General features: G+C 59.1%; 1 protein-coding gene across 11 annotated transcripts in view; it reads right to left on the bottom strand.

The window, feature by feature from the left end:
- The window catches only part of LOC122443771 (myosin phosphatase Rho interacting protein), a 94,907-nt gene that overhangs the window by 27,427 nt on the left and 53,520 nt on the right, over positions 1-13,960 (bottom strand). For 4 of the 11 annotated variants that reach the window (XM_043472336.1, XM_043472365.1, XM_043472356.1 and 1 more), the window contains exons 5-10: positions 10,904-10,988; positions 6,109-6,322; positions 4,876-5,035; positions 4,522-4,788; positions 1,342-1,483; positions 443-547 (exon numbers count right to left, since the gene is read on the bottom strand). In XM_043472336.1, the coding sequence (XP_043328271.1) occupies positions 443-547; positions 1,342-1,483; positions 4,522-4,788; positions 4,876-5,035; positions 6,109-6,322; positions 10,904-10,988 (973 nt within the window). Of the gene's footprint in view, positions 1-442; positions 548-1,341; positions 1,484-4,521; positions 5,036-6,108; positions 6,323-10,903; positions 10,989-13,960 lie in introns of all 11 variants that reach the window. The other 7 variants (XM_043472389.1, XM_043472407.1, XM_043472418.1 and 4 more) reach the window with 5 other exon arrangements.

Here is a 13,960-nt window from a genome sequence, read left to right as displayed (position 1 = left end):
CCAAGGGGGCGGTGGTCCTATTAGACCTGCCTGACCACTCCCTACCTCCACCCAATGGCCACAGCTCCCGTGCCCTGGAGCGAAGCCAGGCTCCCTCCATGGTGACCCCATGAACAAGAGACATGCCCAGCAGGAAGGGGGCTCCTGCCTCCAAGACGTCACAGAGACAAACACTCAAAACGAGAAGAACAGAGGTTCGTGCTGTGGCCCCAACCCCCAGAGCCAAAATTCTGCGGTCCTGGCGGCCTCCTCAGCCGGAGATCTCAGAGCTCAGGATGCCCACATAGCCCAGAGAAGGGGCAGAAACACAGCATCTGCTTCTCACACAGACACGATGGCCCGTGCACAGGGGGCAGCCAGCACGGACACCAGCAGACAGAGCCCCGTGACAAGCAGCAGGGGCGACGTCTCCAGGCCTCAGAGCACAGGCGCCCGGGCTCACCGTCAGGGAGGACTCCGTGGACCTCCTGTCCAGTGACTTGGCTCTTCGGTGTGGAGACAGGGGGGAAGCCGAGGCGTCTGGGAGAGGAGCTTCGCTGGGGAGGTCCTGTGGCAGAGAGCAGTCCCGTCAGCACCAGCCAGTCCCCTCGTCCGCTAGAGCCGCAGGAGGGCGGGCTTCAGGGACGTGTTACGGGCAAGGAGCGGGGCTCTGCTGTCTGGTGCCTTGGCACCTCTGCCCCCGCGGACAGGACCTGCGTGGAGACAGGACCCATGCCCAGACTCCTGGTCCTGAGCCTCCCACTGCCTGCTGGGGCTTGAGCCGCTCTGGTGGACAGGGCAGCCTTTTCTTGCAGATGTACCAGCCACTCAGCTCTCCTGGTCCCCACTCTCCCTGGGCCTCAGAGGTTCACAGAAGGAAGAAGCTGGGCTCTGTGCAACAAGTAGGAGAGCCCAGAGAGAACGGGAGGAAGACAGAGGGTGGACTTAGCAGGACCCCAAGAAGTAGGGGCTCTGGAGAGGAGTTTCAGAAGCGGAATCCACCTTGGAGATTCAGCAGAGAGAAACGAGGGCTGTGGCCATGGCCAGAAAAGACAAGAAGGAAGGAGACCAGACGGCCTCAGAGAGGAAGAGAGCGGCTCTAGTCAGGACCTGGGACCCAAGGCGCATGAGAGCAGCTCTGAGCAGAGATGGATGGAATTCTGAGAGGAAAATGCAGAAGACAGGCCTCACCCTCAAGAAGTTCACTCAGGGAAGAAGGTGAGAGACGCAAGAAACGACCAGGAAACGAGCAGGAAGCTGGGCAGAAGTGCACCCACATGTGAGTGGGCTGTATGGGGGGCTATATGCTGCGGTCCCCACCGTCTGCTCTGCCCCATTATTGCCCAGAGCCCGGCCGCTCACCCGCTTCCTAGGAAACGCCCTCTTCTCGCTGCGGCCTTGTCGAGTGTCACTTGAGGCTGAGGGCCCGATGGACAAGTTGGTCTCCATGTGCTCTGCCTTCTCTGTGTCCAGGGCCTCAAACTTCTCTATTACCTGGGACCTCCTGCAAGAGAGGGCACAAGGCCACTGAGGGGGGAGACAGGGTCCCCGGAGCCTGAGGGGACATGGTCCGGAGTCTGAGGGGCTCCTGCAGCCAGCACCCCACGCCGGCTCACCCCAGTTCCTGGGCCACCCTCGTGTGGGGTGCTGGCCACACACACCCCTCGTTCGGCCAGCTCACCTCATGCCCTCACTTCCTCTCCCACCTCCACACGGGGCAGCTCTTGGACATGGCCCTGCCCTCTGCCTCCCAGCCCCACACCGCAGACGCCGCACGTGCTGCTGTACTGACACACTTGGCCCTCACACGCCAGCGCCCCCTCTGGAGCCACAGACTGGTGGAAGGCAGCCAGCACCTTGGGCACCCCGGCCTCACCACGTGCCTCAGCAGATCGGATGCAGCCCCCACCCCAGGGCGTCCAAAATTTAGCAAGAAAAAGACCCACGAATTAACATTGTTTCTGCCAACAGTAAAAAGAATCAAAACCCAAATTAAAAACAAAGCAAGTTGATTTCGTGTGAAAGGGCGGGCGGCATCATCAGGCCATCTACGGCTGGAGACGGAGCTGAGATGGGAGCGAAGCAGGCGGAGGAGGGGCGAGTAACGTCACAGCGACACAGCAGGAGGAGTGGAGAGGGGCAAGACCTGGAAGAAAACAAGGCTGGAGAATGAATAAACAGAAAGAACTGCTGGTAAAAATCAAATATGGTAAATCAAAATCATCCCAAGAATTAAAGCAAAAACCCAAGGCGATCACTGAGGAGGGAGACTGTCCTGTCCCCACGTCATGAACATCCGCCTGGTGGATGCACCCTTGTGAGCTGCCCACATGTCCCCAGGCCAGAGGCCTGTTTCCCCTGAGACATCTCACAGGGAGGTGGCTGCCCTTGCACTGGACTAGCAGCAGAGTCGAGGGCAGCAAGTGAAGGGCCGCTGGGCCCAGTAGCCTGAAGCCTAACTTCATGAGGAAGCGGAGGGGAACCCAGAGGCCAGCTCGTCCTTGGGAAGGGACCAGCAGAAGGGGCTCTCGGGGGTCCTTCCTCAGGAAGGCGGAACTCCCTGGGACCAGCTCCCTGTGGAGCCATCTCTGCTCCCGTGGAGTCTCCTGCAGGCCAGCAGCAGCTGCAGCGGGGGAGCGAGCGAGCGAGCACAGGAAGCCAGGCGGCGTGGGAGCGCCTGGGAACCACGGGAACTCTCGCCGGTGCCTGGGCTGGCTGTGCACCGAGGTGCCTGTCCCATGTGTCCTGCTAGGTTTAGAGGACAGACCCGCTCACATGTAGAACGAGAGCTCTTTCAACCGACCTCAGGACCAGAAAGCCCCACAATGGCCTCGAGGTGCAGGGGCCAGTGAGTCAGGCCAGTTGCATGCTGCAGGCTGGGCCGGGCACGAGAGGTCAGAAGAGGGAAGAAGTGCCGCCTGCCAGGGGTCTGGGGGAGTCCACCTCAGGTGACTGTAAAGTGGGGCCTTTTCAGCTCAGGTCCCTGTAGTCCTACAGCTGGGACAGCAAAGGCATCCCGGTGAGCCTGGTCCGGACTCCCAGCCAAGGGGCAGGCGGGACCTTGGCAGCTGGGCCTGGTGTCAGCCACTAGCGGTTCAACCAGCCATCCCTCCACACTTGCTTGACACAGCTCACCATTTGAGAAACACTGGGGAGGCTCTGGGGCCAGTCCAAAGACTACTTCAGGGCCAGGACTGGTCAGGACACCCACCCTGAGGCCTCTCAGTCAGGCTTCCGGCAGCCACCCCCTGGGTATGGTGGCTGGTGTCCTGCCCATCTGGGGCTCTGTTCTGCACCACAATACAGGGATCCGGTCTAGCACCAGGAGCGGCTCAGGACCAGACAGCAGGCCTCAGACAGGACAGCAGCCAGTCAGAGGACACGAGGGCAGTGAGAAGTGATGTGACAGTGTTAGGATGCAGAGGAGAGGGCCCCAGGGGAGCCGCACCAGGCAAAAGCCCCTCCCCATGGTGGCAGAGCAGGCGAAGCAAAGCCCCAGAGGTACCATCTGTCCCGGCCATAGCCAGGAGGGAACTCCAAGCCAAGCAGGTGTGCTGAATGTTAATTCTTTGGTCCCTGCCAAACCAAGGTGTGGCTGCCTGCTTGGGGGCCTCCAGGACGCAGTGAGAAGCCCCCTTGCCCAGGCCACTGGCCGCCTACATCTAGCCAGTCCCGTCACTTACACTCAAGCGCACTAAGGACAGCCTCGGCCTGCCCTAGCTCTGCTGCCCCAGGCTGTTCCCGTGAGGATGGGCCCTGCCCCTGCACCCCGTTTCTGCCCTGCGTATGGGATGCTCACACACCTCAAGGGGTTCCTAGTAAGCTGGGCAGAGATGCTGTTTGGAGGGCGTGTCCCCCACCCCTCCAGGACTGAGGCACCTTGTTTGCGGTTCTCTTCAAGTGTATCTTCCTAGTGTTGGAGGGGATGCCTGGGAGGGCAGGGAGGTGAGAAGGAGCAGGGGAGCAAAGCAACCCGGGCTCTGCAAAGGGTCATCCAATGTCCCCACTCGCTCTAATTCTAAGCTGGATGGGGCTGGAGGACACTACACTAACAGTGGGTCTGAATCGCCTCCTTAGAAAGCAGCTTCTTTGTAAATGAATGAAAACCTCAATTTTCTCTTCCCAGAGCATGTTACAGGCTCTGGAATCATTTTGGGAGGTCTGAAACCCTGCATGGCCCACTGCACGCCAGGGTGCAAGCCCTGCTGCTGGACAGAGGCTCTGTTTACACGCGGGGCTGGAAGCTTCTACTGGAAGGGGCACTGGGGCACTCTGGTCCAGACCTGGACTTGGGAGGCTTCAGAGACAGAACCACGCTCTTTCCTCGCTCTCCACAAGTGCAGGGCCCTCCCCACCTCACACCACAGCTCTACCTGGCCTTGGCCCATCTCCAAACCCATGACAGAATGTCACAAAATGTATGAGTGTGTGAGTGCACATGTGGGTACCTGTGTAAGAGCATGCTGAGTGTGCACAGTAGGGGCTACAGGAGTGGGCAAAGTGTGTGCAAGCCCCTGGCCGTCCAGACCCCCCGGCCCTTACCTCCGCTCGTTGCCAAACAGACGGGCCACCTCTTCCCTGCCAGGGCTCCGGGCCCGAGTCCTGCGCTCCAGCCGCCTTCTCTCCACCTGGAAGGCTTCTCGGTGGCTGATCCTGATGGCCTTAGGGACGTCGGCCAGGGTGGCATACTGCCTGCTGGCTTTAAAGGCACAGGCACGCCCCAGTCTCTCTGCTCCCCACCCCCCAGCACTGCCGGAGTCCACGTGGGCAGGGGGATGGCTGGCCACATCCAAGGAGTTGAAGGAGCTGCTGCAGACGGTTCGGGCAGGGGGTTGAGGACCTGGGGGAGGAAGGGGATGGCCAGGCTCGCAGGAGGGTGGGCTGGAGTCGCTGTACCTGTTGGTGGGGGCACCCGGGCTGGGCGGGGAGAGCGGTGGGGGCAGCTGCTGCTCCTCGGCCTTCACGTCCTGCTTGGTCTTCTCCAGGGAGAAGTAGCCGCTCTCCACCCGGACTTTGCGGCCACAGTCCACGCGGTCACCACTTGTGGTGCTCTCCTCTGGAAGATGAGGGACAAGAGAGATGCACGGCCTGCTGCCACCTCTGGTTCTATGACCTTTGGAGATGGCACGCAAGTCCAAGGCCACCCCAGGGCAGAACCCTTTCCCAGGAAAGGAATGGGGCATCCTTACCTGCCTCTCCCTAACGGGTACCTCTCTACCAGACAGCCAGGGGTCCCTGAGCTCTAGTCTGGGGGCTCAGCTGGGACAGCAGGATCCCCAAGAAGGGACATCCCACCAACAACCACTTCCCACTGAACACCAGGGAGGACCCAGGGAATGTGGTTAACACTCCACACTGCACTGCAGGGGGCGTGGTTCAATTCCCTGGCTGGGGAACTGAGATCCCCGATACCACACAGTCAAGCTGGAAACCGAGTACATCATGACAGAGGAGTACATCATGAGAGGCCGTGCAGCCTCTCAATGTGTCGTTAAGAAGCCGGGAGGCACACCTGGGGGGAGCAAGGAAGGGCAAGTCCTGGCTGTGGTGGGCACCCACAGCAGGGGAGTACCGAGCGGCCTTTTGCCCAGAGCCTGAACAAGGTGCATCTTGCCTGAGTGAGCATAGTCTCAGCTGCCCATGTGTCTTTAGTGGACAGATGGAAACAGGGAAGCCGGCCTGTCATACAGAGCCCTCTAGGCCTGGACAACGGAGACCACGTGCTGCCCCGCTCTGCTCAGACAACTACAAGTCCTGGAAGGAGACGTGCGGTCATTCCAGCTGTTCCCCTGCTTCAGCCAGCACCTGGGCAGGGTGCAACAGTGGGAGAAGGACTGGACAGCCCTTGCTGCTGCTCGCAGGAGACAGTGGGCTTCAGATAACCAGGCCTTGAACACAGAGCAGCCACGGGGAGCAGAGGCTCCTTTGGACACAGAGCTCGCAACAGAGCATCCCGATTCTCATGACACCAGGCTGGGGCTCGGGAGCCACTGAAGGCTGGAGGGCCGGCAGACACTCACGGGCACCCAAGCCCCAGCACCAGCTCACCCTGTCGGGAGGCCCGTCCTAGTGCTAGGAGGTGAGGCACCAAGACATGCAGGCACGGTGGCCACCCTGGCTACCACTTACCATCTCTGCCCTCAAGCCCTGGCTCCCTCAGGGTGCTTGCCGCAGGAGGCTGGCCCTGGCTGGGATTCTGAGCTGGACTCAGGCTGCTCCCATCTGGCTGGTCCTTGGCCCTCATTTCTTCCTGCCAGAGTGTGGACTTGGTGGTGGGGACTTTCTCAGCACTGGGGATGCTGCTGCTGCTGCTGGTGACAGCCATCTTGGCCGGCCCTGGCTCCTGCAGGGGAGAGTGGTGTCCATGCAAGCCTGGGAGCACCCTGCCCAAGCCAGCACACGGGTCTGGGCTGCCCGAGTACCTGGCTACCAAGGTTAGCTGCAGTGTCAGAGGCCCAGATGCCAGAAAGCAAAGTTCAGCACAGAGACGGCCCGGCTGGGCTGGAAGCCTTCCCTCTTCTGCAGCCCCAGCCAGCACCCAAAAAGCCTCTAGGCACGCAGAACGGGAGCCTGGAGCCCAGGTGGGATCCCAAGCTGGAGCTGGTGCTGCCCCAACGGACAGCATTTGTGTATGAGGTACTTAGCCAGAGCATACAGAGAACTGTAACTCCACACTGTAAGCCTGTGGCACCTGCTCATGTCCGAGGCCCAAGCCCCTGCCCACCCAGGCACTGGGATGCCTGCTCCTGACCCACTACCAGCAGGATGGCTCTGGGCACCCCCCAAAGTGAGGCACATCTTGGCGGTCCTTCCCGGAAACAGACTGCCTGCTGGGCTCTGACTAGCACCACACCTTTCTAGTCCTCACCAGCCACCCCAAAAGCTCCTACAAGGAGAGCTCACCTCAGCTGAGAGGAGGTGGCAACCCATACTCACATGGCCAATAAGAGGCAGAGTGAGGCTCTGAGCATTTGGCACCCCCAGGGGCCCCTGGGAGAGGAGAAGGGCCCAGGACGGGGGCCGCCTGTTGGGTGGGCACCTGTGTCCACAGTGAGACAGCCAGCACTTTGCCTAGTTCAGAGATTTCTCAGTTCCACAAGGGTCTCAGGCCTCCTGGGACAGATGAAGCCGGGATAGCTCTCCCGCAGACCCGGGAACGCCCACCACCCCTTCTGTCACAGCCATCAGTAGCCCTGCCTCCCTGGCTGGAGACTCCTGAGCGCTCTGAGTCACCGTGGAAGAGGTAGAGTCCTGGAAGAACGCGGCTTCTGACAGTTCCCCAAGGCTCCAACAGAACCAACTCCAACGACCCCAGGACACCAGCCCTGCGGCCCCAAGCCTGTGGTCAGCGGCGCCCTGGCTCCACACCCAGCAGCCATGCTGCCCTGAGCAGAGGTCTCTCTGGGTGCCCTGCTGTGCCCCCACAATAACCTGGGGCCCACACTCTGAGGCCAGGCATGGCTCTGCGGGGCTCAGGGTGGAGCCGTGTGAGCGTTACCTGGAGACCGTGCTTGATGAGTCCGTCCCCTCCGTGGAGGGGGGCTGGACCAAGGGACACAGAGGCTGCCAACATGGGCTGTGGAGGAAGGGCAGCACTGTGCCCGTGAGAGTAGGGCCCTGACACATGCACGCATTCCTGATGCTGGGGTGAACCCAGCATTGGGCAGGGTGCTGGTGAGGATCTCCAAGAGGAAATTCCAGGCTTGAGATGTGAGGGTCAGTGACAGGGCTTCCTAGAACCAGGCGGTGCCAGGCCTGCCTCCTGGGCCCCTGACCTTCTTAGGACTCAGCCTAGAGGAAAAGGGCCCTGGAGGCGCTAAGGTCCATGGTGAGTCTACTGTGGTAGCTGTGCTGTCCCCTGCCCGTGTGCCCAGCCTCACCCAGTCAGCAGGGGCAGAGGAACGGGGCAGGGGCTGGTTTCTGGGTAGTCACTTCTCTCCTCCAGAGCACATGGGTGGAAAGGAGACGTGGCAGGGGCGGGGCCAGGGCCACACGGCACCATGCCCATTCCCCACACTGTCACCACTGTGGTGGGGGATGCTGGCACTCACACCAATAGAGCCCTAGTGCCCGTGAGAAGCAGAGGAAAGGCCCAGGGCCCCAAGGTGTCCTCTCTGTGTGGCCAGGACCACTGCAGGCCCAGGGCTGTCAGTACAATAAAGAAGTTAGCTGAGAGGAAAGAGAAAATGGGGTAGGAAGGGATACCCAGTCAAGGGGCTTCTGCAGCCTCCACATGCTAAGCAGGCCCCTCGTGCGCAGGTTTCCCACAGAAAGCCACCTTTTCTACCCCTGGGGCACAGGACCTGAGCAGAGGGCCAGTAAGGAAAGTTCTGACCCAGAGTGGGCATGGCAGCAGGTCCCAATGGGTAAAAAAGATGCCTGAGAAGAGGTGGCAGCTCACAGCAAATGTGTGGGCCTGAGGTGGGTCAGACCAGAGCCTGACTGGAGCCTCAATCACGGCGAGAGGCCTGGTGTTTTACACATCCCTGAAAAAGACCGAGAAGCAGGGACCAAGAGCCCAAGCGAGTGAGCAGACGGAGGAGCCAGCCTCCCACAGCTCCGCCCAAGGATGTGTGCCCCTAGCCTACACACCGGGCTGGGTAAACACGCAGCCCCTGGCCTCACCCAAGTCCCAGCTCTGGGGTCTAGGGAGATGGAGAATGGAACCCCTGGTCACACCCTGAGTGGATGACCACTCCTCTCTAGGCATCTGGGTACCAGGACGCCCTTCCTCAAATAGCCAGAACAGGAAGAGGCTCCTGGGAGCCCATGCCTGTCAGGCTCCAGCTCTACAGGTCTGGGCCAGCCTGTCTCCCCACTGCCCTGGGCTCTGCTGCAACCCAGCCCCCAGCCAAGGGGGTGTCTGCTCTCCCCCACAGCCCCATTCTCGATGTTCCTCTGGCCTGAGGAGTGCCTGCACACTCCATGGCCCCAACTCCCAGATACCTGAACGCTCTCCTTGAAGCAGGACCCTGGGCCCCCTGCCTGCCTCAGTTCCTGGAGGGCAGGGTACAGCAAAGGGACCCCCCCAGTCCCCTGTTAGTCCGACCCAAAACTCTGGGGCCATGAGAAAAAGGCTAGGTTTGGGGTCTTGGGTTCTTCTCTCTATAGGGGCCCCTAAGGCAATCTCAGGTTGCTGAGGGAGCTGGCCCAGAGACCCCCAGCTCTCCTCTAGAAAGGCCACATCCCTCCTCAAGACTGACTCACAGAGACGGTCCCTGATGAAAACTCATGGATGCCAGAAACCCGCAGCCTCCGGCACAATGCTCAGGGAGCCAGAGGCTGAGCAGAGGAGGCTGGGGTCCTCCATGCCCCAGGGGCCAAGATAACCTCTGGCAAGTGGGTGATGTCCCCACTCAGAGTATGAAGTAACACTGAGGGGAGAGGGTGTTCATGGGGCTAGGGACAGCGGAGAAGATCCCCTAGTCTGGCTGGAGTGTCTCCTGCTGTGCAGCTGCCCAATTAAGAGGCAGGAGCTCTGCCCAACACTGCTTCTGAGGCATCGCTGCGGAAACACATGCAACACTAAACACTGCGATTCTCTCAAAGAAGTTTTGGGGGATTTCCTGTCTGCTCTTTCCCAGCAGGAAGCTCCACTTTGCGCTTCCGTGAATGACTGTGATTGCATTTTGCCCACTTCCTGCCAGGGACACTACGTTCCAAGAGGGTGTTAGCCTGGGGTCCCCTCAGGGCGGGTGGGCAGAGAGCAGACAAGGACCGCTGGCTGAGAGCAGGCCAGGGAAGTCTGAGGGGCATGCAGGGAGGGGCACCCTGGCCAGGCACACCACCCTGTCCTGCCCAGACTGCCCCTCAGGGAAGCCCATAGGAGCCGGCAGGGACTGCTGAGCCCAGGGGTTGCCAGGTTCTCCACGGGAGTGCTATCAGGCTCTCGGGCATTTGAGACGCCAACAGGCCCCGGGTCTGCATCCTGTTCCCTCACAAGGGTGTGGAGGGGCTCAGGCAGGCAAGGCAAGTGCGTTGAGTCACAGGGCAATGTGGGGCAGAGGGTGCACATTCACAGTCTAACGACCGTTTGAATGAGTGGGGTTGGGGCGCTGACCCTCCAAGCAGTCAGATATCCAGCACAACTTAGGTTGGCCCACTGTACCCACAGTTCCACATCCATGAATTCAACCAACTGAGGACCATGCAGTCCTGCGGGATTTACTATTGAAAACAATCCACACAAAGGACTCCCAGAGTGCAAACTTGTGTAGCTCCAGGGTCACTATACTGAGCACCCAGAAGGGGCCTGGCACTTTTGCCACTACTCATAGTAATCTGAGAACTCGATTTCAACAGGCCCGTTTCATAAATCAGTCCACTGAGGCCCTGAGCCCTTCTGGTGCCCTGAGTCCCTGCAGACCAGCCAGGGAGGGAAGCCCTGGACCCGGGGGACTGCCCCAGCCACCTCCCACTCTGGCCTCATGGGAGCTGGTAGGAGCACAGAATCAAGGCTGTGCCAGTGCTTTCCATTTATGGGTCCCCTGAGAGCCCCTCACGGCCAGGCACTGCAGGACCACTCCTCCTGGCCCTCTGCCCAGCCTGCTGTCGCAGAATTGTCTGTGTGAAGGTGGAACTGAACTGAGCCTCTCCTCCCAGCATGCTCTTGGCTCCCAGCAATTGGCAGGATGGTCAGGGGAGGGATGGGCACTGTGCGGTGATGCCTCTGGGGGCAGCCTCACAGCGGGCCACCCTTTCCAAGTGGGGGTCCTGCCCTGAGGCTTGCAGAGGAGTGTGCAGACAGCAGCCCACAGACTCGGAGAAGGAAGGCGAAGACCCCTGGGGTGAGGGCTGCCTCAGCTGCCTCAGCCCTGGCATCACCCCTTCCTTCCCTTGCCCCCAATTCTAGGCTGGGTCCTGAATCCCCCAATCTCCCAGGGTGCTTTTTCTTTGCCCCAGCTCCACCGAGGGGATGCCTCACCTGTGGCGTGGGGGGCTCCACCTTTCGCTTCTTCTTCTGGTTCTGCTTGTTGGTCCTGGGATAGACTGTGAGCATCTCCAGCCATCTGGGAGACAGGAGGGTATGGCACCAGTCAGACCAGAGCTGCCACTCCAGGGCAGGAAGTGCCAGCAGCACAGCTGGGACACGGACAGGCTGACTGCTGGTCTGGTGAAGATTTGGCACTGCTTTTGTTACCAGCCTTCCTCTGGGGCTGAGACTCCACTCTAAAATCGCCCTCCTGGAGTGTGGCTGGCCAGCATAGACACGCTGCGACTGGGAAGCCCCGAGGACCACTGGGGCAAGAACCTAGGAGTCATTGCCAAACTTTCCCACAGTGGTCACTTCTGGGCACTGTGCAGCTGACCTCCCACACTCTGGAGGGCTCACCTCTGGGCCCCAGCTGCACAGTGAGGGTACCCTTGGGGGCACCTCGGGAGCACCTCTGGGGAAGGCCTAGCGGAACAGCCCAGGGACCAACACCAGGGCCCACACTGGAAGGTCTACTCTGGACCAGCAGCAGGGAAGGCAGGGAGGGGCATGGACTCAGATCTGGCTCTGCTCCCCTCAAACCAAGACCCAGGCGGCTCCTAGCCCTTAGGACTTTGGCCTCTCATCTCTGGAACCAGGGGGGCCCCTGCTTGCCTCTCTGGAGCTCTGTGGTAGCTGGGAAGGTCGGAGCAAGGGGAAGGAGAAGGTGTGGTGGGAGGAGGATGTGTGGCGCGGGGGAAGGGTAGCGCTCTCTCCACAGGGGACAGTACTGCAGGGGACGCTGGGCCAACTCTGTCCAGACACAAGGGTCTGTGTGGGCCTGTGGCCAGCCTGTGACAACAGCCTGGCGGCAATGGCTGAACTGCTGAGGGAGGCAGGGTCTGCACTGCCAGCATACTGGCTGAGGCAGCAGTGAAGACCAGCACCCCAGGCGCAAGGCAGGCAGAAGGGCTTGTCTTCAGTTCTCAGAGGTGCTCCTTTAATGTGTTTGTGTGTGGGGTGCCGCTGGAGTGGCTGTGCTGCTGGCAGCTGGGAGAAGGGTGGCATGTGGAGTGCACCCTTCCAGCAGTGGAGCTGAGGCCCAGTCAGGTGAGAGCGGGGGTTCTCGGCCTTAGAGCGAGCAAGCGAGTGCCCTGCATAAGGAGATCTGAGCACAGGCTCTGCTCCCAGAGCCCCAAAGCCAGGAGGAGATGACGGCTCACTCTGCACAGGAGCAGACGAGCAGGCTCCAAGGGCTCACCCATGTACCCTTAGGAGTTCGAGTGCTTGTGGGTTAACAGACTTGCTTTCTAGCCTGCCAAAGGGAACAAATTTCCTTTGCAAAGTTCACAATAAGGACCCTGCCTGCAGAGGGCCCCTCTCCAGGCTCTACCTGGGAGAGTAAAAGAGACAGCTTGCGAAGTCACGTCATCCTCCAGGGCCTGGGAACAGCGCTGTGGCAGGCATGTGCAAAGCAGTCAGGGAGTCCTGAGCCGGTGAACACTGGTCCTGTCGCTCTTGACTAGTAACACTACCAAGCTGAGCAAACCTGTGTGCCTCACATGATAGGGCCTTGAGGGGAAAGGAGAGAAGACCTGCACCACCGCCACACAGCTGACTGGACAGAGCTCCTGAAGCCCCTGCCAAGTGCCAGATGGAGGTCCCATCAGAGGCCAGACCATGTGGTGCTGACCTGGGCCCCAGCTCCCATACTCCTAGTGCCCTGGGACCTCAGACACCCTTCCTTTCCAACGTCACCCAGGCCCCTCCCAACTCGGGGGTGTGTGTCTGTGTGTGTGATGCCTAGATCTCCTTGAGGAGTCTGGTTGGGCAGTGGAACCTCAGCCAAGAGTGTCTGCCAGACAGGCCATGGCAGCAGGTGTGAACCAGGACCCACGACTGGCTCTGCTGCCCCCTGTGCCTGGGGAGATCAGGTTCCCTTCACCTCTGGCCTTCCGTCTCCAGCTGCAGAACCACTGACCCTGAGGGTCCCACTGAGTGGGGAATGGCAAACCACGTCAGCATTCTTGCCGTGAGAACCGCATGAACAGCATGAAAAGGCAAAAAGATATGACAACGAAAGATGAATTCCCCAGGTCAGAAGGTGCCAAATATGCTACTGGAGAAGAGGAGAGAAATAGCTCCAGAAGGAATGAAAAGGCTATGCCAAAGCGGAAACAGCACCCAGTTGTGGATGTGTCTGGTGGTGAAAGTAAAGTCCGATGCTTAAAGAACAATACTGTGTAGGAACCTAGAATGTTAGGTCCATGAATCAAGGTAAATTGGAAGTGGTCAAACAGGAGATGGCAAGAGTGAACACTGACATCTTAGGAATCAGTGAACTAAAATGGACAGCAATGGGCAAATTTACTTCAGATGACCATTATATCTATTACTGTGGGCAAGAATCCCTTAGAAGAAAAGGACTAGCCTTCAGAGTCAACAAGAGAGTCTGAAATGCAGTATGTTGGTGCAATCTCAAAAATGACAGAATGATCTCGATTCATTTCCAAGGCAAACCATTCAACATCTCATAGTAATCCAAGTATATGCCCCAACCAGTAATGCTGAAGAAGCTGATGTTGAACAGTTATATGAAGACCCAGAAGATCTTCTAGAACTAACACCAAAAAAAGATGTCCTTTTCATCATAGGGGACTGGAATGCAAAAGTATGAAATCAAGAGACACCTGGAGTAAAAGCCAAGTTTGACTTTGGAGTACAAAATGAAGCAGGACAAAGGCTAACAGAGTTTTGCCAAGAGAACGCACTGGTCATAGCAAACACCTTCTTCCAATAACACACAAGACAACTCTATGCATGGACATCATCAGATGGTCAACACCGAAATCAGACTGATTATATTCTTTGCAGACAAAGATGGAAAAGCTCTATACAGTCAGCAAAAACAAGACCAGGAGCTGACTGTGGCTCAGATCATGAACTCCCTATTGCAAAATTTAGACTTAAATTGAACAAAGTAGGGAAAACCTACAAAGTAGGAAAAACTACACCATACAGGTATCACCTAAATCAAATGCCTTATGATTATACAGTGTGACAAACAGA

The sequence above is a fragment of the Cervus canadensis genome, chromosome 1, assembly GCF_019320065.1.
Source record: "Cervus canadensis isolate Bull #8, Minnesota chromosome 1, ASM1932006v1, whole genome shotgun sequence".
Lineage (NCBI taxonomy): Eukaryota > Metazoa > Chordata > Mammalia > Artiodactyla > Cervidae > Cervus > Cervus canadensis.
Note: the sequence above shows the minus strand (reverse complement) of the source record. Positions and strands in the feature narration are given on the sequence as shown.